Below are 22,749 nucleotides of genomic sequence, written 5' to 3'. Positions count from 1 at the left end.
GGGATGCGCAAAGGGCCGGATGCGGCCCGCGGGCCGTACAATGCCCAGGTCTGGTATATATGATAGTATATATCTGTATCATGAATCAATTTAAGTGGACCCCGACTTAAACAAGTTGAAAAACTTATTCGGGTGTTACCATTTAGTGGTCAATTGTACGGAATATGTACTTCACTGTGCAACCTACTAATAAAAGTCTCAATCAATCAATCAATCACATTCTTCTACGCCCTCTAGCGGTCAGAATGATAAACATTATCAAATGGAACAACGTCAGCTTTTTTGATTGTGTACTTTTATTATTTTTGAAAAGTTGTATTACAACAAAGTTACACAGGTTGTTATAAAAAATAAAGTTTATTTAAAAAAAAGGTTTCTCGCGTCTGTGGAGTAACGGCGCATGCGCATAGCTGCTATGATAGTTTTTTTTTTTTAGGAGCGCGAACGCCCTGCTGCTCGCTGTTCTGCAATCTTCAACATATGCATGCATTTCTGTCTGCAATGTTGCGTCTATTACTGATGTCATACTGTTAGTCGCACCTCTTTACTGCAGCGCCTCGATTTTCTTTCTTTTTTTCCCCCCGATTGCCATTCTACCGCGGCGCGGTTGTCAATAAGGCCGGGAATCGGGTGTTGTTGCTGGGAGACCATCGGACCTGCCTCCCCCTGCTAGCACCAGGAGCTAGCATCATTAGCCGGCTACGATGTGCGGCTGGCGGCGGGCTGTTCTCCACGCCGGGCGGGTTCTTGGTTGACTGCTGGTTGCCGTGGGAGTGAAGTTGGACTCGGATATTTCACATTTTCAAGGTAAAGTCCTCCTCCTTAGCCAAAATGTTGAGCTTTCCCTCCGTGCTAGCTGCAGTTAGCATTAGCTAGCATTACAGTTAGCATTAGCTAGCCCAGTGCAAGTGCATGCTTGTTCGGCGCATTCGTCGCTAGAACATTCCTTTCGCTTGTTGGAAAATAGCCAATGTTCGCTTTTCTAAATCACGTTTAGTGTTTTAAATATTGAAGTTCGGCAGCAATGATATGCGGCTCATTAAGCTGGCAATGGTAACAAAAATACACCTGAGTTGATGCTACAGGTATCAGTAACTTAGCCAACTGCCATCGTAAAATGTTACTAAATAGGATCGATTAGTGAATCAGACCAGTGTTTTTCAACCTTTTTTGAGCCAAGGCACATTTATTTTGCGTTGAAAAAATCTGGAGGCACACCACCAGCAGAAATCATTAAAAAACCAAACTCAGTTGATAGTAAAAAGTTGTTGTTGCAGTTGTTGGATATGATTTTAAACCATAACCAAGCATCCATCAATCAATCAATCAATGTTTTCTTATATAGCCCTAAATCATGAGTGTCTCAAAGGGCTGCACACGCCACAACGACATCCTGGGCTCAGTTCCCACATCAGGGCAAGAAAAAACTCAACCCAATGGGATGACAATGAGAAACCTTGGAGGGGACCGCATCTACTTTGTTTTACTAATCAAGATTATTTCAGTTGTTTTTATCCTTCTTTGTGGGGACATTGTTGATTGTCATGTCATATTCAGATGTACATTGTGGACGCCGTCTTTGCTCCACAGTAAGTCTTTGCTGTCATCCAGTATTCTGTTTTTGCTTACTTTGTAGCCAGTTCAGTTTTACTTTCGTTTTGCATAGCCATCCTTAAAGGCCTACTGAAATGAGATTTTCTTATTTAAATGGGGATAGCAGATCCATTCTATGTGTCATACTTGATCATTTCGCGATATTGCCATATATTTGCTGAAAGGATTTAGTAGAGAACATCGACGATAAAGTTCGCAACTTTTGGTCGCTGATAAAAAAAGCCTTGCCTGTACCGGAAGTAGCATGACGTCACAGGTTGAAGAGCTCCTCACATCTGCACATTGTTTACACCAGCAGCGAGAGCGATTCGGACCGAGAAAGCGACGATTACCCCATTAATTTGAGCGAGGATGAAAGATTCGTTGATGAGGAAAGTGAGAGTGAAGGATTAGAGTGCAGTGCAGGACGCCAGGGTGTATCTTTTTTCGCTCTGACCGTAACTTAGGTACAAGGGCTCATTGGATTCCACACTTTCTCCTTTTTATATTGTGGATCACGGATTTGTATTTTAAACCACCTCGGATACTATATCCTCTTGAAAATGAGAGTCGAGAACGTGAAATGGACATTCACAGTGACTTTTATCTCCACGACAATACATCGGCGAAGCACTTTAGCTTCGGTGCTAACGTGATAGCATCGTGCTTAACTGCGGATAGAAACAGAAGAAATAAGCCCCTGACTGGAAGGATAGACAGAAGATCAACAATACTATTATAACTTCTACTATCAGGAGACACCGAACCAAACCCTGGACCTGTAACCACACGGTTAATGCTGTCCAGCCTGGCGAAGCCTAGCAATGCTGTTGCTAACAACGCCATTGAAGCTAACTTCGCTACGGGACCTCGACAGCCAAAAACATTAGCTCTCCACCTACGCCAGCCCTCATCTGCTCATCACCACCCGTGCTCACCTGCGTTCCAGTGATCGACGGCGCGACGAAGGACTTCACCCGATCATCGGTGCGGTCGGCGGCTAGCGTCGGATAGCGCGTCTGCTATCCAATTCAAAGTCCTCCTGGTTGTCTTGCTGTAGCCAGCCGCTAATATACCGATCCCACCTACAGCTTTCTTCTTTGCTGTCTCCATTGTTCATTAAACAAATTGCAAAAGATTCACCAACACAGATGTCCAGAATACTGTGGAATTATGTGGTGAAAACAGACGACTTAAGCTGGCCACCGTGTTATTCCAAAATGTCTGGAAACGTCATCATACCGAGACGTTTTCAGCCGGATATTTCGCGGGAAATTTAAAATTGCACTTTATAAGTTAACCCGGCCGTATTGGCATGTGTTGCAATGTTAAAATTTCATCATTGATATATAAACTATCAGACTGCGTGGTCGGTAGTAGTGGGTTTCAGTAGGACTTTAAGCTTTAATGCCTTTTCTTAGGGGCACTCACCTTTTTTTTATTTTTGGTTTAAGCATTAGACACCTTTTTACCTGCACCCTGCCTCCCGCTGTTTCTGACATCTACAAAGCAATTAGCTACCGGCTGCCACCTTCTGATATGGAAGAGTATTACACGGTTACTCTGCCGAGCACTAGACAGCGCCGACACTCAACAACAACACATCATTTGCAGACTATAATTACTGGTTTGCAAAATATATTTTTAACCCAAATAGGTGAAATTAGATCATCTCCCACGGCACACTAGACTGTATCTCACATGTGCCGCGGCACAGTAGTTGAAAAACACTGAATCAGACAATGGGTCTATTTGGTCTCCTCAACGAATTGGGAAGTGGAATTGACAAACTAAAAGTCTGTCTGTGTCGGGAATTGAGTTATAAACACCCTGGACACTCTATTAGGTACACCTGCACAGATGGGATGCTTAGTTTTTAGTAGAACAATCGCAGAGGTATGCATGTCATGACTTATAATCGATGTTGTAGGTGTCAGTCACATCATGCATTGCATTTTGTATCATTAACCAGGAGTTTTCGAAGTGTTAGCCTTCTCTTAGATTAGGGGTGTCAAACTCATTTTAGATCGGGGGCCACATGGAGAAAAATCTACTCCCAAGTGGGCCGGACTGGTAAAATCACGGCACGATAACTTAAAAATAAAGACGGCTTCAGATTGTTTTCTTTGTTTAAAAATAGAACAAGCACATTCTGAAAATGTATAAATCATAATGTTATTGTTGTTTTTTACACTTCCATGTTGCAGTTAATAGCATTCTCTCTTTATTTGTCGTTATCTATACTTTCTGAATAAATCATGTGACAATGTTCATCAGTCAACTCGTTGGTGTTAATTTTCAATCTATCAAAATAAAAAAATATCAAAACCAAATTACTGGATGTTATTTATGTAGTTTGTTCATTTTCCGAAACTGGTGCACTAACATCATGAGGTTTATTTTTTTTCACACATGTAGCATCATCGACAAAGATACAAAGAATTGCTATTGCGACATCTAGTGGACACATATAGAACAACAGTTTCTTTCATTCAAAAATTTCGGCTCATTTTTATACTTAGCAAACTCATCCCGCGGGCCGGATAAAACTTGTTCGCGGGCCTGATCCGGCCTGCGGACCGTACGTTTGACATCCCTGTCTTAGATCATTTATAGCACAAGTGTAAAACTCAAGGCCCCGGGGCCAGATCTGGCCCGCCACATCATTTTGAATGGCCCGCGAAAGCTTGGAAATAATATGCATCAATGAAGTACTTTATCTTTCTTTCTTTTTCTATTTTAACAGAAAAAATACATGTACTGCATGCAGTTATCTATCTTTTCAACTTTATCTAATAATGCAACAGGTATTATATTAGCATACATTTGAAACATGTTTGGGGTAAAAACATACATAAATATCTACTTAGCCTTATGATTTCAAAGAAAGTTATCCATCAAATTGTACACTGTAAACATGACAATATATATTTTTGGAAAACCGCTCGGTCTTGATCCTACCGTAAGAAAAAAACGGTGGTACAATTTCTACATTTACAGTAATACCCTGTGAAAACAACAGGCATATTTTTTATGCAAAAATCAAATCAAAAACTGGCATCTCAATCACCAGAATTTTACAGTAAAATAGAGTGTAAATTTTATGGTAAAATTCTGCCATTTTCCTGACCGCAGAATCCACTGATTTTTTTTTGTTACAGTGTAGGTAAACTATACATTTACTAATCAAATGTGACAATATTATGCGACTAATCCTTATACGTGTATGTTTCTGTTATTAATGTTCCAAGCGGCCGGCCCTCTGAGGGGAGCCAAAACTGCAACGTAGCCCTCAATGAAAAGGAGTTTGACTCCCCTGATTTATAGTATGCTAAAAGTCAAGATACAGGGTTCCGAGGCCTCCTGGAAAATAGGGGTGTGATTCTTTAAGCACTGAACGATTCGATCTGATTCTATTCAACACGTTTCTGGAATCAAACTGATTCTTGTAATGCATTATTCTGTGTATAAATGATCAAGCTTGAGAGTGTTAAATGGGAACACAATGCATTGTGGTTGTAGCTGGCCTTTGAGTAGCTTATTTACGTGGTTGAAGGCACAACTCTGTCCTAAAGTTTAGTTTTTTTCTTTAACAAGTTCAAAACATGGCGCCAATGTGCAAATCATTAACTTCCACAATTGTGGTCATGATCGCTTCAGGGGGAAAAAAAAGATTTGGTGAGATTTTTCATTTCCAATGTAGAAGAAAAGCCAAGTAAGTCGGTTAAGTGCACAAGTGTCAAACTCAAGGCCCCGGGGCCAAATCTGGCCCGCCACATTATTTTATGTGGCCCGCGAAAGCCTGGAAATAATATGCGTTAATAAAATGCTTAATCTTTTCTTACTACATATATCTGTTCTTTTCCTTTTGACATTAAAAATCATGTACTGCATGCAATTGCATATCTTTTAAAATTCAGTATAATCAAAAACAATGTATTCCAAAAATATTTTTTGTTAAAATAAAGATAAATACTGTACTTAAATATCTGCTTGACTTAATTAATCTGCTTAATTTTCGCTAACTGCTTATTTGCTATTACTTTTACCATCATATTTGTACATGTCGTATTTGCTGATGTTGCTCTGTTGTTGTTGTTGTTGTGTTTGCTGTTGTTGTTTTTGTCTCTCTGTCTAATCCCCCTCTTGTCCCCACAATTCCCCCCTCTGTCTTCCTTTTTCTCTCTTTCTATCCCCTCCTGCTCCGGCCCGGCTGCACCAAATGATAATATAAATACATTTAATAAAGTCAAAATACAAGTAAGGCAACAAGAGAAGTATCCTACACTTCTCTTTTGTAAAGTAAATCTGAACAGCCGATATGGGCATCTACATCTGCTATATGATTTGCCCGAGAAGCTGGGCAGGACATTATAAAAAAAAAAAAAAAAAAAAAAAAAAAATATCTGCTTGACTTATCATTTCAAAACTAATTATCAAGCAAATTTTCTGGGGCGGCATGGCGTAGTGGGTAGAGCGCCCGTGTCAGAAACCTGAGGGTTGCAGGTTCGCTCCCCGCCTCTTACCATGCCGTTGTGTCCTTGGGCAGGACACTTCACCCTTGCCCCCGGTGCCGCTCACACCGGTGAATGAATGTTGAATGAATGATAGGTGGTGGTCGGAGGGGCCGTAGGCGCAAATTGGCAGCCACGCTTCCGTCAGTCTACCCCAGGGCAGCTGTGGCTACAAAAGTAGCTTACCACCACCAGGTGTGAATGAATGATGGGTTTTTAACATGTAAAGCGACTTTGGGTACTTAGAAAAGCGCTATATAAATCCCAGGTATTATTATTATTATTATTATTAAATTCTGCCGACTTTGGTACTGTTTTTTCCCACATACAGTAAGACACTAAAACAGGGGTCCGGCCAGCCAGCGTCCAAAATCAGGCCCGCAGGAAGTCCCAAGTATAAAAAAAATAAAATAAAATTTCCTGTCTTTTCTTATCCACTTTGTACCGCTTGCTACTCACGGTGTCTCCAAGCCGCTCAGGCAAATCATATTGTCTAAAAATGCATTTTCTCATCGATAACGTAACATCATCGCGTCCGCGGAAAGTGCGCTATATATATCTAATATATATATATATATATATATATATATATATATATATATATATATATATATATATATATATATTTGATATATATATATATATCTATATATATATATATATATATAGATATATATATATCAAATATATATATATACATATATATTTATATATATATATATTTATATATATGTACTGTATATATATATATATGTATATATAAGTGTATATATACATATATATATATATATATGTACTGTATATATATATATATGTATATATAAGTGTATATATACATATATATATATATATATATATATATATATATATATATATATATATATATATATATATATATATATATATATATATATATTTTTTTTTTTTTTTTCTTATCCTGCTCCTTCTTAGGCATTGGTGTGTAAATGTATAATTGAATAATTGAGGTATAATTGTCTATCGATCAAAGATGCACATCAATGAAGGAGATAAATAAAAATGAAATGAAATGAAATAAGACACGTCGGGGTGCCCCTGTGCTCAACAAAGAAATATTGCATCAAAAATCGTCTCTGTCTGGAGTCATGTATGGCTGTTCCTCAAGTATGTCTTGCAATAACTAGCGTGTGTCTGCAGAAGCCTCTTACAACATGTGTCTGGGCCGGCGCGCTGTTAGTATGGAGAAAAATATGATGCGGTGACAGTTTCTAGAGTGCACTAAAGTAAGGCTGAAACGACGCGTCGACGTAGTCGACGTCATCGGTTACGTAAATACGTCGACGCCGTTTTTGTGCGTCGACGCGTCGCATATTTACGTCACACTACCGTCATGGCGAAGCGCAAAGCAGACGATGCGAGGGGGAAAAATCACGCCAAAAGTCGTCAAAAGTGTGGAAGTATTTCAATACACAGCCTAATAATGTTGTTGTATGCACACTGTGTCGAGCGGAAATGGCCTATCATAGCAGCACAACGGCTATGAACGAACATTTGAAAAGAAAACCATCAACCATCAACTAGTCAATCGTCCGCGTGAGCATACGTTGTCATCATTACACAAAAACATGAATGTGTCATTTGTATCTGCTAGGGGTGTAACGGTACGTGTTTTGTATTGAACCGTTTCGGTACGGGGCTTTCGGTTCGGTACGGGGGTGTACCGAACGAGTTTCTAAGCTAAAGCTAACTTTAGCTGCTAAAGTCTTAACAAGCTGCTTCGCTCCTTCTGCCTCTGTCTCAGCACACAGCATTGTCCCACCCACACAACCATCTGATTGGTACACACAAAGCATTATCAGCCAATCAGCAGTGCGTATTCAGAGCGTTACCAGCCATTTAGCAGTGCGTATTCAGAGCACATGTAGTCAGCGCTTCAGCGTGGAGCAGATAGATGTTTAGCAGGTGAGCATCAGGCAGCGGACTCTCCCCAAATGATAATAAACACCTCCCAGTCAACTACTAGTAGCATCACTATGAGCCCGTTGACCTTCTAGAAACTTAAACTGCAGCTCAGCTCACTCGCAGTCCTGGCTTGAGGTGAAGGCTAATTAGCTCTCAGTTCCAGCCACATCGACCCCTTCTGAGCGCCTATTTTCAGCTGCTGGGAATATTGTAAACAAGAAAAGAACCAGAGCATGTAGACATGCTAACCTTTCTTCATTACAACGGTTAGTCACTCACTGGAATGAGTAGAATTGGTTATTGTGTACTATGTTGGACTGGATGTTTATTTTGCACATTTTAAAAGCAATACTTAATGTTTACAGTGCTCCAGAATATTTAGATTGGCACTTTTTTGTATTGGATGTTTATCTTTATTTTTGCACATTTTAGCAAATAAGCAATACTTTCACTTTTGTTGAAATGTTTACACTGTTGTTACGGAATATTTCGTTTTACACTTTTTTGTATTGGATGTTTATCTTTATTTTTGCACATTTTAAAGCAAAATAAGCAATACTTTCACTTTTGAAATGCTTATACTATTGCAGAATATTAAGATTTGCACTGGATGTTGACTTTTATATTTGCACATTAAAAAGCAAATAAGCTACTTTTAATTTTGTTAAAGGTTAAAAGTTTTAAATGTTTACATTGTTACAGAATATTTAGTCATGTTGTTGTCAATGTTGACTGAGTGGCCATACTTCTTTTTTTTTGTAAATAAAAGCCATGCCTTTTGAAAAAACTGGCCTACATTTATTTTTTCATCTTCATTTTGAATAAAAAAATAATCGGTAAAAGGAAAAGTAATCTATAGATTAATCGAAAAAAATTATCTATAGATTAACCGATTAATCGAAAAAATAATTATAGATTAATCGATAGAAAAATAATCGTTAGCTGCAGCCTTACACTAAAGGCAGTGCCATCACGGCACGCCCTCAATATTGACGACAGCCTTTACCACACCGTGATTGGTGGTTTCCTTCAGCTCCGCACACAACGCTGTCAAGCGCTATTCATTTAAAACTCACGGGCTGCACTAACATTAAACTTTCTTATTAAGGTGGGGGCCGCAAAATAACGTCTCGTTTGGGGACCCCTGCACTAAAACATTAAAAAGCAAACAAAAATAACAGTAGAACCACAATTTTTAAACAATTTTCCAGTGGTGGAAAACTAGAACAGCAGTCTTAGAGAGCATGTGCCAGGCCCTACCTACCAATAGTATGAAGTCCTGAATCCAGACAGTGAACCATCCCCAAAATGTAGTCACACTTCCTTATACCATATCCTGAAATGTTCATGAAAATGTGCAAATACCTTTTTGAGCTATCTAAAACGGAATGTCTCTGCCAAACCGTTAGCATGCATACTCAGAAACCTAAATATATGGTAGCGTAGTAGAAATGATCCGGATCAGTCCCCAAATCTAATCTTCCTTAAAGTTTCATGAAAATCTGTCCGTAACTTTTTGAGTTTCTAACAGATGGACAAACCAGTGGCAATGATTACAGAACCTCCTGGTGGTGGTTGTCATGGAGACAGTAACATTATCCTGGAAAATGATTTACCCCTACCTCCCTTGTGAGCAAATGTAAATCAGCTAAAAGTTGTGTCTGTTGGTATCTTCTGGGCAACGTTGAACGGGAATGGTGCCTGTCCTTCACACTCGTTACGTGGGACAAGAACACATGTTTTTGTTTTTTATGCATTTTAACTTGTTAACAAATGCTAGCAAAAGTCAGCTAACAATAGACGTAATAGGAGTCACTCTATTCCGCCTATAAAGCGCCCTAAAAAGCATTCAAGAACCTCCGTCATCATTTTATATACACACTGTAAGTATATATGTAATGTAGTAACAGACACCTTCATAACAATTTGTAATATGTACAGTATACACACTGTAAGTATATATGTAATGTAGTAACAGACACCTTCATAACAATATGTAATATGTACAATATACACACTGTAAGTATATATGTAATGTAGTAACAGACACCTTCATAACAATATGTAATATGTACAATATACACACTGCAAGTACCGGTATATATATAATGTAGTAACAGACACCTTCATAACAATATGTAATATGTACAATATACACACTGAAAGTATATATGTAATGTAGTAACAGACACCTTCATAACAATATGTAATATGTTCAATATACACACTGTAAGTACATGTGTGATGTAGTAACAGACACCTTCATAACAATATGTAATATGTACAATATACACACTAAGTATATATGTAATGTAGTAACATACACCTTCATAACAATATGAAATATGTACAATATACAAACTGTAAGTATATCTATAATGTAGTAACAGACACCTTCATAACAATATGTAACGTGTACAATATACACACTGTAAGTATTCATAACAATATGTAATATGTACAATATACACACTGCAAGTATATATGTAATATAGTAACAGACACCTTCATAACAATATGTAATATGTTTTATATTCACTCTGAGAGTATATATATAATGTAACACACACCTTCATAACAATATGTGATAAGTTTTATATACACACTGCAAGTATACCGGTATATATAATGTAGTAACATACACCTTCAAAACAATATGTAATATGTACAATATACACACTGCAAGTATACATATAATGTAGTAACGGACACCTTCATAACAATATGTAATATGTACAATATACACACTGCAGGTATATATATATAATGTAGGAACAGACTCCTTCATAACAATATGTAATATGTACAATATACACACTGTAAGTGTGTGTGTATATTTATATATATATATATATATATATATATATATATATATATATATATATATATAATGTAGTAACAGACACCATATGTACAATATACACACTGTAAGTATATATGTAATGTAGTAACATACACATTCATAACAATATGTAATATCTATGTATTTTGCTCTTTTAAAGCATAAGACGGCGTGTTAATTTCCCTTTTCCTTCAACGACACCACCACTACTAATCATGGCAGACTTCAAGAAAGACAACAAAGGTTACTCTGGGACAAATGATATTTAAAGTAGCAGTATTGCTCAGTGCTAAACACGAAATACAAACACAAAAAAACAATACCTTACTGTACAATGTCTGCTCTCACTGGGATGCCGATTGATGGGATGTTAATATTTTCCCGTTTAAAAGAAGAATTCATCATAATCCTAAAAAATGATTACAAAAAAAAAGTGGGCTCTAATGAACGTTTTTTTCTCTTAAGTTCAATGTCAAAGTTGACAAACTTCTCGGTTTATGGCCACAACCTTCTACTATCCTGGTGAGAGGCATGACTTTTCATCTAGAATTAACTTTCACCAACTCAGAGGTGATGCAGCAGCTCAAAATGTCAACATAGCAGCATAAGCTAGTTAGCTCTGTGTGATCACAGTGCCACAAAAAGTAGTTCCGCAGCGTTAGCGCTTATAATAACAACATCGCTAATACTTGGTTAATATAATTCAAATCATGAGATGTAAATGGAGTATTGTTGGCGGGTTTTTTTAGAGCGCTTTATTGGCACAATTTAATACTCCCATTAGCTACATTGTTAGCCAGAGGTGGGACCAAGTCATTGCTTTGCAAGTCACAAGTAAGTCTCAAGTCTTTGCCCTCAAGTCTCGAGTCAAGTCTCGAGTCAAGACAGGCAAGTCCCGAGTCAAGTCCAAAGTCAAGACTGGAAAGTCTCAAGTCAAGTCACAAGTCCTGCATTTTGAGTTTCGAGTCCTTTCAAGTCCTTTTAACCACAGACTAATATTTTTACACAGATTGTGTATGCTTTTAAAACGTTGTATTTATTTATTAAAACAAATGCATTTGAAATTGCAGGAAAAAAAATAGTACTGACATTGCAATTCATAATAGCACTATTAACCAGTCATTTTAACAGTGTAAACAATTTTAAACATTTAACTCATTCCTTTACAGAATAAACACATTTGCAAAAACAAGTGCAACTGTACTTATTTGTACAAAAGTGTTAACATTGTATTTCCATGGCATATTGCATTGTAACTAGTTCCACAGCAGTTTCTATTCTGTTCTTACCTTATCTCATTGATCTCGTCTCGTACTGTATGTGTGTTGATGTGTGCGTACACATGAAAAACATAACAAATACATGAACATAACAATGAACAGAGTTGTACTTTTTAGATGTCAGGGCCCTATGCAATATGTACACATATTCTTAATATAGTATACATTTTAACTGACCTTTATTTGACTATGTTTGTCTTTTTGTAGGTGGCTAAAATATGCGGTGCTGCTGACCGCCGTCTAACGTTACGTTACTGTGGTTGATACATTGACTAACGTAACGTTATGTATAGGTACCTCATGCAACCCTGCTTAAAAAAAATCACTTGACAAAAAGTATGAATAAGGTAGCGAACTGCAGTGGACGCAACAGATTGCCGTGTTTGCAATGACGTTATAACCATAGACATCTTATAAGTAGACGCAGCATTGGTTGCTGTGACACGAGCAATTTGCATCTTGAAGTGGTGATGAGGAGCCGGCGAGCAGCCTAAACTGACAGTTGACAGGTAGAAAACAAAGATGCCGGGCTGGTGTTCAGCGTTTTCCTGCTCAAATGAGCGGACTGTTGAAAATAGGAATCGGGGGATTACTTTTCACAAGTAAGATTTAACATTAATGTACTATTGGTTGTATTTTATGAAAATAACATTACCACAGAGTTGAGAAGGAGCAAAGATCTTCAATATTTGTATGTGAAAATCACAAAGAAATCTTCTGGGGGAGGATGACGCCCCTACAGGGGTTTGGTTTACAAACTTTCAGCCCCACCTAAAACAAAATTCACCAGCCGCCACTGATTATGATGCATTCTCATTTTAGGCAAAATATAAGACAATACTTTCTTAACAGTATAATTGTAACCAGGAATAAGTCTTCAAGTAACAATATTCAAATACTAACATTGTTCGGTAAGGCAGCATTTGGTTTTATTCTGAATCCAGTGAAACAGATTTGGTGGTTTTAGCTGGTATAAAGACTTTCAGGTGTTTATATATGTTTAAGTATTTGGCAGACGCTTTTAACCAAAGCGACATACATAAAAAATACATATATAACAATCACTGTAAACATGATCATTTAAGGGAAGAATGTAATACAAAATATCAATACAAAGTGTCAAGACAGAATAAACTCTCTGTTGCTGCAGCAACAGAGATACAGTCTATAAGATATATAGATATCTAATGTATTCATACATTGTTTATGTAGGATATACGCATGTATATATAACCTAATCATATTGTTTCTTCAACTTAAAAATAGCTGACCCTTTTTCTCCCTCTTCTCTGGGTTTATATTCCCAGGTTTGATCTCGGACGTCTGGTCACTTATAGCATATAAGAATATTATATTACTGTTAAGCAAACCATGAATAATAAAACATGTGTCCGTTATCATAGCTACACGTATGACAAAAAAGCGCGTGAAAATGAGTGGTATTCAGTGAGGTAAAATGAATTAAATGCGCTGACAGTTCATTGCTCCTGCCAAATGAATTGCACTGAGTGGAGCGGATCACCACTCCAAGATGGCGGCCCCGCGTCTCGTCTGCGCCTGTAGGCAGTAGCGCTCCATGCTGCGTCTACTTATAAGATGTCTATGGTTATAACGTTAGCAGTGAGTTTGCAGCCTCACTGATTTAACTACACAGCAAATAAAAGTCACGTTACTTAGCCAATAAACGTTAGCTTACATTCAAAACTTACCCTTCTTTGTGCAACTTCAAATGTCGAACAAAGTTGGAAGTTGTTGCGTCTCCGTCTGTAATATTCGAACTGAGTGATTTGCATACGGCAATTCGTTTTTTGTTGACCAAGTCGTAGTTTTTATACCCGAGCAAAACCAACTTTGGTATAAATCTTTCTCACTGGCGCGTTGTTTGACAACTCTTGTTCATTGGTTGTCCTGCAATTTCATTGGATGAATGCTGTGGGATGAAAACAATGTAGATCTAATTTGATTGGCTGTTGTACTGAGAGCACACACGCTGACAGGCAGCACACACGCTGATAGATAGACAGACACGTACAAAATGAAAGCTACGGAGCGCTCCCAAATAACTTTTTAAGCTTTAGGTTTTGGGGAAAGTAGCAAGTCATGTCAAGTCAAAAGGCTCAAGTCCAAGTGAAGTCACAAGTCATTGATGTTAAAGTCTAAGTCGAGTTGCAAGTCTCTTTACATTTTGTCAAGTCGAGTCTAAAGTCATCAAATTCATGACTCGAGTCTGACTCGAGTCCAAGTCATGTGACTCGAGTCCACACCTCTGTTGTTAGCCACCTCGCACTTATCGTACATTACAAATTACAATGCATACAAAAAAGAAAAACATAAGTGGATTGTGAATGGTAGGCAAAATTCCCCCGAAAGTGCAGTTCCCCTTTAAGGCACAGCACTGAGCTGCAGAGCCCCTTGTGACGCCAACAACCAATCACATTAGCATTTCCACTAGTGCAGTTCTGCAACCAGCTTTGTCGCTACATTTAGCCACTTTTCAGACCTTTTTAGCTCCTAGAGACAAAACTAGTGACTGTTGGTTGAAAAGTATTAGTCGGTTTTCTTTCCAACGACTACAGGCAGACGTTATTGTGTATTTATTACTTACTTCTCAGGTAAATGTCCCTTTTAAAGTACTTTTTTTGCAAAGAGAGGGAGCCCTCAATCTGCCACCTCGCACTTTGAAGTGTAGTAGTATAGAATTGTCATTATTCATGGGCCAAACAATTCAATATTTGCATATTGTGCCATGTGCTGTTTACCTCATTTAACAGTGTGTTCAACATAACTGAAATAGTTTCTCTCTATCACCCCCTTGTCCCCGAATGAAGGATGGATGTTGACTTGTGTGCGGGGGACAGTACCAGGAGGAAAGTGGACTCGACTGGCTCTGCAGAAGGCACCATGGATGTGGTTCCCTTAGAGATGTACGACTCCTCCAGAGCCAAAATATCTGCCAACCTGCGATGGCTGTTTGCCAAAGCCTACGGCATTGGTGAGTGATTGAATGTTTCCATGCATGCAACATAGTGTACGAGGCATGTGTCACATGTCCAATATAAGACTGTGCCATCCCCACAATGAAAGCCTTTCCTTTTCGTCATTACTCATTTCAGTGTGGCCATGGAGCTCACTTTCATTCATCACAATTACTGTGGAGCGTGTATCATTTGGAAGTTGAACAAAGTTCTTGGCGGAAAAAGGCAAACCACTGTCCTGGTATCACACAAGATGTAATACATGCTGAGCAAGCATAAATGTTAGAAGCAGGAGCAGCCTCAACGAAGGATGATAAGAGAAGAAGACGAAAAGAGAAGAATAACATACAGTAGTACCTTCTAACTCAAAATACTTTTATCTCAAATCATTGAATTGAAATCATTTTTTTTGACACCAGTAGGAAGTTGGGTTGTCCCGATACCAATATTTTGGTACCTTCACCAAAATGTGTTTCAATACTTTTTTAAATAAAGGGGACAACAAAAAATTTCATTATTGGCTTTATTTGAACAAAAAATCTTAGGGTACTTGAAACATATGTTTGTTATTGTAATTTAGTCCTTAAATAAAATAGTAAACATACTAGACAACTTGTCTTTTAGTAGTAAGTAAACAAACCAAGACTCCTAATTAGTCTGCTGACGTATTCAGTAACATATTGTGTCATTTATCTACCGTATTTTTCGGACTATAAGTCGCAGTTTTTTTCATAGTTTGGCCGGCGGTGCGACTTATACTCAGGAGCGACTTATGTGTGAAATTATTAACATATTACAGTAAAATATCAAATAATACTATTTAGCTCATTCACGTAAGAAACTACACGTATAAGATTTCATCGGATTTAGCGATTAGGAGTGACAGATTGTTTGGTAAACATATAGTATGTTCTATATGTTATAGTTATTTGAATGACTCTTACCATATGTTACGTGAACATACCAGGTACGTTCTCAGTTGGTTATTTATGCGTCATATAACGTACACTTATCCAGCCTGTTGTTCACTATTCTTTATTTATTTTAAATTGCCTTTCAAATGTCTATTCTTGGTGTTGGGTTTTATCAAATAAATTTCCCCAAAAAAATGTGAGTTATACTCAGTGCGACTTATATATGTTTTTTTCCTTCTTTATTATGCATTTTCGGCTAGTGCGACTTATACTCCGGAGCGACTTATAGTCCGAAAAATACGGTACCTATTATTTTGTCAACATTATGAGGGACAAAATGTAAAAATTGATTATTAATCTACTTGTTCATTTACTGTTAATATCTTCTTATTTTCTGTTTCAACATGTTCTATCTCAGGGGTCACCAACCTTTTTGAAACCAAGGGCTACTTCTTGGGTACTGATTAATGCGAAGGGCTACCAGTTAGATACACACTTAAATAAATTGCCAGAAGTAGCCAATTTGCTCAATTTACCTTTAACTCTGTTATTATTAATAATTAATTATATTTATCTTTGTGGAAACACTGATCATCTTAATGATTTCTCACAATAAATATATATAGAAACAGATAAATATCAATATGCAACACTTTATTTTTATATTTTCTCTAAGTGCACATTTTTCAAATTGAACATTTTCAAATGATCACTTCTAAGACAGTCTTGTGAAATCACAATACCCCATTTTAACTAGCTAGCCACTAACATTTTTTAACAAATCATGAATTACTTTGCACCATGTTTGTACAAATAATAACTCATGTAAAATACAAAAGTAAACTCTCAAATTTTTAAATCATGTCACACTTTGAACTGGACACCAAATCTGTTATCTGTTTCTTTGTCAGTTAGTGGGAAGCCTGGCATTGCATGCTGTTAACTAGTGTGTTGTACTCTAGTGTGTAACTTGACACTGCAACTCTGAGTGAGTCTTGCAGATGTGCATCAGTGAGGCGTGTTCTGTGTTTGTTCTTGATGAAGTTCATGTCAGAAAAGGCTGATTCACAAAGATAAGATTATTCCTCATTGTTTGCGGAACCTTCTTAATCTTTTGGACATATTTTCACAGCAATCTGGCCTTAAGCTTAATTATGATAAATGTAAAATGTTAAGGATCGGAAATCTAAAGGGAACGTCCTTTCGAATGGAATGCAAAGTGCCTGTTTTGTGGACAGATGGACCAGTTAACATACTTGGTGTTGTTGTCCCAGAAAATCTGGAAGATCTAGGCTCAGTAAATTATGATAATCGACTAAGAAAGCTGGACAAAATGATGCAATTATGGAAAGGGAAATCCCTAACCTTGTATGGTAAAATGTCTATTGCCAACTCGTTAATTATTCCTCAATTTATTTATTTGTTTTTGTCATTACCAGCTCCATCACAAAACTTTTTTAAGATTTATGAGCGGAGGGTCTTCGATTTTGTCTGGAACGGCAAACCAGAAAAGATTAAAAGAAAGGTTTTGTACAAAGAGTATGAATATGGGGGCCTGAAACTTCTCAACCTTGAAGCTATGTGTCTGTCTTTAAAAGCATCAATAGTTCCAAAGATGTATTTAAACATTGAGTGGTACACAAATGTCCTGTTGGACAAAAAACATGTACTCTATCAAAAGAAATTGTATCCTTTTTTACAAGTGATCCCCTCCCAGAGAGTCTGCTGGGAAACATGGCAGGGTTCATAAAGGAAACAATCCACTCATAGTGGTGTTTTCAATTTTATGTGCCAGAAAAAAGAGACGATATTTTGCAGCAGTTAATATGGATGAACTCTAATATTGTAATAGATGGAAAGCCTTTCTTTTGGAAAAATATGTTTGAACGAGGAATCATTTTTGTCAATGATATTATCAATGAGAATGGTAAAATTATGAAGTATGATGAATTTAGAGCTATGTATGGCGATGCTTGCTCAAGCTTTTCATTTTATCAACTAACTGGAGTAATTGGGAAAAGATGGAAACAAATAATTAATTATGGAACTACAAAATTATTAGTTTGTAAACCTCTAATAAGAAATTCTAGTTGGAAAAAAGGAACTAAAATAAATAGAAAAATATATAATTTTTATTTAATAAAGAAATCTTTGAAGGCTGCCTCATACAACACAAATGGAAAATGGGAGGACTTTTTTGACTGCCCGTTGCCATGGGATGCCATATTCAAACTAATCTATAAACCCACTATCGATGTGCAAAATCGTTATTTTCAAATTAAAATTATTTATAACTTCTTACCCACAGGGCAAATGTTAAAATTATGGAATATGACAGAGTCAGATGATTGCCGATTTTGTTGTCAGGAGCCTGAATCCACCCTGCATTTATTTTGGTATTGTCATATTGTGTCTTTGTTTTGGGTGGAAGTTGAAAAAATGTGTTTAAGGATTGGTTTGTTTATGAAGCTTAATGTGGTTTCTGTTATTTTAGGAGAGTTCATTGACAATCATGATTTAGTCAATTTAATTATAGTACTCGGTAAAAAAAATATTTTTAAGGCCAAAAACAGATATTCACTTAGTATTACTTTCTTTAAAACATTTATTCAGTATTTTCTAACTTTAGAAAGTTACATGGTTGAAAACGATAATGATGCCAAAAAACATTAAAAAAAAGATGAGAAGTCCTCAAAGGCTTATTTTGAAAGTATAATTATGTTTATAGATTATATGATATCTGTTGTTGTGTTCCCTAATTTGAGTGACCTGGACATAATCTGGACCAGGGGTCACCAACCTTTTTGAAACCAAGGGCTACTTCTTGGGTACTGATTAATGCGAAGGGCTACCAGTTAGATACACACTTAAATAAATTGCCAGAAGTAGCCAATTTGCTCAATTTACCTTTAACTCTGTTATTATTAATAATTAATGATATTTATCTTTGTGGAAACACTGATCATCTTAATGATTTCTCACAATAAATATATATAGAAACAGATAAATATCAATATGCAACACTTTATTTTTATATTTTCTCTAAGTGCACATTTTTCAAATTGAACATTTTCAAATGATCACTTCTAAGACAGTCTTGTGAAATCACAATATCCCATTTTAACTAGCTAGCCACTAACATTTTTTAACAAATCATGAATTACTTTGCACCATGTTTGTACAAATAATAACTCATGTAAAATACAAAAGTAAACTCTCAAATTTTTAAATCATGTCACACTTTGAACTGGACACCAAATCTGTTATCTGTTTCTTTGTCAGTTAGTGGGAAGCCTGGCATTGCATGCTGTTAACTAGTGTGTTGTATTCTGGTGTGTAACTTGACACTGCAACTCTGAGTGAGTCTTGCAGATGTGCATCAGTGAGGCGTGTTCTGTGTTTGTTCTTGATGAAGTTCATGTCAGAAAAGGCTGATTCACAAAGATAAGATTTTTCCTCATTGTTTGCGGAACCTTCTTAATCTTTTGGACATATTTTCACAGCAATCTGGCCTAAAGCTTAATTATGATAAATGTAAAATGTTAAGGATCGGAAATCTAAAGGGAACGTCCTTTCGAATGGAATGCAAAGTGTTTTGTTTATAAATTATATGCAATCTGTTGTGTTCCCTAATTTTTTTCTGTGTACATGAATGAAGGTGTGTGTTGCTGAGTCCGACTTGGACATTATCTGGACTGGGCCTGGTTTAAAAAACCCTTTAAACAAATCTAATTTCATTGACAACCTGGTCTGTTGAAGATAAGGCCCTTTTTTTAAAAATAAAATAAAATAAGATTAATAAATAAAAAACATTTTCTTGGATAAAAAAGAAAGTAAAACAATATAAAAATAATTACATAAAAAATAGTAATTAATGAAAATGTTAGTGGACCAGCAGCCTATACAATCATGTGTGCTTCAGGGACTGTGTCCCTTGCAGATGTGTTGTCTATGTTGTGGGAACCAGAATATTGGTAGCAGAAAGAAATAACCCCTTTTGTGTGAGTGGGTGTGGATGAGTGTGCATGGGGGAGGTTGTTTGGGTTGATGCACTCATTGAAAGTGTATCTTGTGTTTTTTCTCTGTAGATTTAATTTAAAAAAAAAAAAAAAAAAAGGTTTTTTTAAAAAAAAAAATTTTTTTTTAAATTTTTTTTTTAGAACAGGCCCGCGGGCGACTCATCTGGTCCTTACGGGCGACCTGGTGCCCGCGGGCACCACGTTGGTGACCCCTGTTCTATCTACACTTCTGTTATGATGTAATAATCACTCATTCTTCTCTTCTTTGATACTTCAGTTTTGGATGATACCACACATTTAGGTATCGATCCGATACCAAGTAGTTACAGAATCATACAATGGTAATAATTTATGTCCTCATGTGTCCAGGGACGTATTTCCTGTGTTTAGAAACATAATATACTTTTTTTTTTTTTTATCAAAAAAATCAATGTAGTCATAGTGGTATCGACGAGATACTGTACGCTCCTGTACTTGGTATCAATACAGTGGATGTTAGGTGTAGATCCACCCATGGCGTTTCTTTACATTGTGACGCCGGTGAGCTACGGTGTGTAGTGAAGCATGTTTAGCTATTCCTCGTCCTCCAGTGACATTATCACTGGAGGACTTGTAAGAAACTTAAAGTTAAAGTACCAATGAGTGTAACACACACACTAAGTGTGGCAAAATTATTCACTGCATTTGACTCATCACTCTTGATCCCCCCCTGGGAGGTGAGGGGAGCAGTGGGCAGCAGCGGTGGCCATGCCCGGGAATCATTTTTTGGTGATTTAACCCCCAATTCCAACCCTTGATGTTGATTGCCAAGCAGGGAGGTAATGGGTCCCATTTTTATAGTATGAATATGACTCGGCCGGGGTTTGAACTCACAACCTACCGATCTCAGGGCGGACACTCTAACCCAGGGGTCGGCAACCTTTACCACTCAAAGAGCCATTTTGGCAAGTTTCACAAATTAAAGAAAATAATGGGAGCCACAAAAAAAAAATTTAAATTTAAAATGAAAAACACCGCATACAAAGCTTAAATTGCTTTGTGCTATGTTAACCAGGGGTCTCAGACACACGCACCGGCACGCACTTTAATATGGAAATTTGATGTTAGGGCGGCCCGCGAGTTTTGAATGAATGTCGCTTGATAGCGTCATACTTGTCAACCCTCTCATTATTTCCGGGAGACTCCCGAATATCAGGGCGTGATGGCACTGCTTTTGGCGCCCTCTACAGCCTGCCCAAACAGTGTACCTGCTCAACCACCTGTAGAATGCAGCTTCAGCTTGCTCACGTAAGTGACAGCAAGGCGTACTAGGTCAGCAGCCACACAGCTTACACTGACGGTAGCCGTATAAAACAACTTTAACACTGTTACGTTACAAATAAGCGCCACACTTTGAACCCACACCAAACAAGAATGACAAACACATTTCTGGAGAACATCTGCACTGTAACACAACATAAACACAACACAACAAATACCCAGAATCCCATGCAGCCCTAACTCTTCCGCTCAACCGACGCACTGAGAGGGGGGAGGGGGTTGATGTGTGGGGGGGTTTGGTGGTAGCGGGGGTGTATAATCTAGACCGGAAGAGTTAGGGCTGCATGGGATTCTGGGTATTGGTTGTCTTGTGTTTATGTTGTGTTACGGTGGGATGTTCTCCAGAAATGTGTTTTTCATTCTTTTTTTATGTGGGTTCACAGTGTGGCGCATATTTGTAACGTAACAGTGTTAAAGTTGTTTTACACGGCTACCGTCAGTATAAGCTGTGTGGCTGATGACTAAGTATGCTTTGCTGTCTCCTACGTGTGCAAGTAAAAGCTACACACAACATGTGGCTGGGCTGGCATGCTGATTGTAAATGCTATAGAGAACAATTACTGCAGTGCAATTAGGGCACGCCGTTAATTTAGTAATTAGAGGGAAAATAGGATTATATTTGCCCTGGGAGTTATCTACGAGAGGCACTGAGATCCATAAGTCTCCTGGGAAAATCGGGGGGGTCTGCAAGTATGCAGCTGAGCCACATCAGAGTGGTCAAAGAGCCGCATGCGGCTCCGGAGCCGCGGGTTGCCGACCCCTGCTCTAACCACTAGGCCACTGAGTAGGTAAATAAAGGGGACCACAAAAAATGTCATTATTGGCTTTATTGTGACAAAAAAGCTTAGTGTACCCCAGAGTCATATTACTTGTTACTTGACATACCGACATGAATTATATTTACATAGCGCTTTTTCTCTAGTGCAGGGGTCGGCAACCTTTACCACTCAAAGAGCCATTTTGGCAAGTTTCACAAATTAAAGAAAGTAATGGGAGCCACAAAATTTTTTTTAAAAGAAAAACACCGCATACAAAGCTTAAATGCTTTGTGCTATGTTAACCAGGGGTCTCCGACACACGCACCGGCACACATCATGTGGAAATTTGATGTTAGTGCAGCCCGCGAGTTTTGAATGAATGGCACTTGATAGCGTCATACTTGCCAACCCTCTCATTTTTCCCGGGAGACTCCCGAATATCAGAGCGTGATGACACTGCATTTGGCGCCCTCTACAGTCTGCCCTAATAGTGTACCTGCTCGGCCACACATAGAATGCAATTTCAGCTTGCTCACGTAAGTGACAGCAAGGCGTACTAACTCAGCAGCCACACATCTTACACTGACGGTACC

The 22,749-nt window shown here is 37.7% G+C and overlaps 1 protein-coding gene across 2 annotated transcripts in view; it reads left to right on the top strand.

The window, feature by feature from the left end:
- Positions 1 to 428: 428 nt before the first annotated feature.
- Positions 429 to 22,749, top strand: part of camsap1b (calmodulin regulated spectrin-associated protein 1b) — an 84,817-nt gene continuing 62,496 nt past the window's right edge. For both annotated transcript variants that reach the window (XM_062050712.1, XM_062050711.1), the window contains exons 1-2: positions 429 to 807; positions 14,999 to 15,162. In XM_062050712.1, coding sequence (XP_061906696.1) covers positions 15,000 to 15,162 — 163 coding nt within the window. In that variant the 5' untranslated portion in view covers positions 429 to 807; position 14,999. The remainder of the gene's footprint in view (positions 808 to 14,998; positions 15,163 to 22,749) is intronic.

The sequence above is a fragment of the Entelurus aequoreus genome, linkage group LG06, assembly GCF_033978785.1.
Source record: "Entelurus aequoreus isolate RoL-2023_Sb linkage group LG06, RoL_Eaeq_v1.1, whole genome shotgun sequence".
Taxonomy (NCBI): Eukaryota; Metazoa; Chordata; class Actinopteri; order Syngnathiformes; family Syngnathidae; genus Entelurus; species Entelurus aequoreus.
This window is presented reverse-complemented; position numbering and strand designations above follow the sequence as displayed.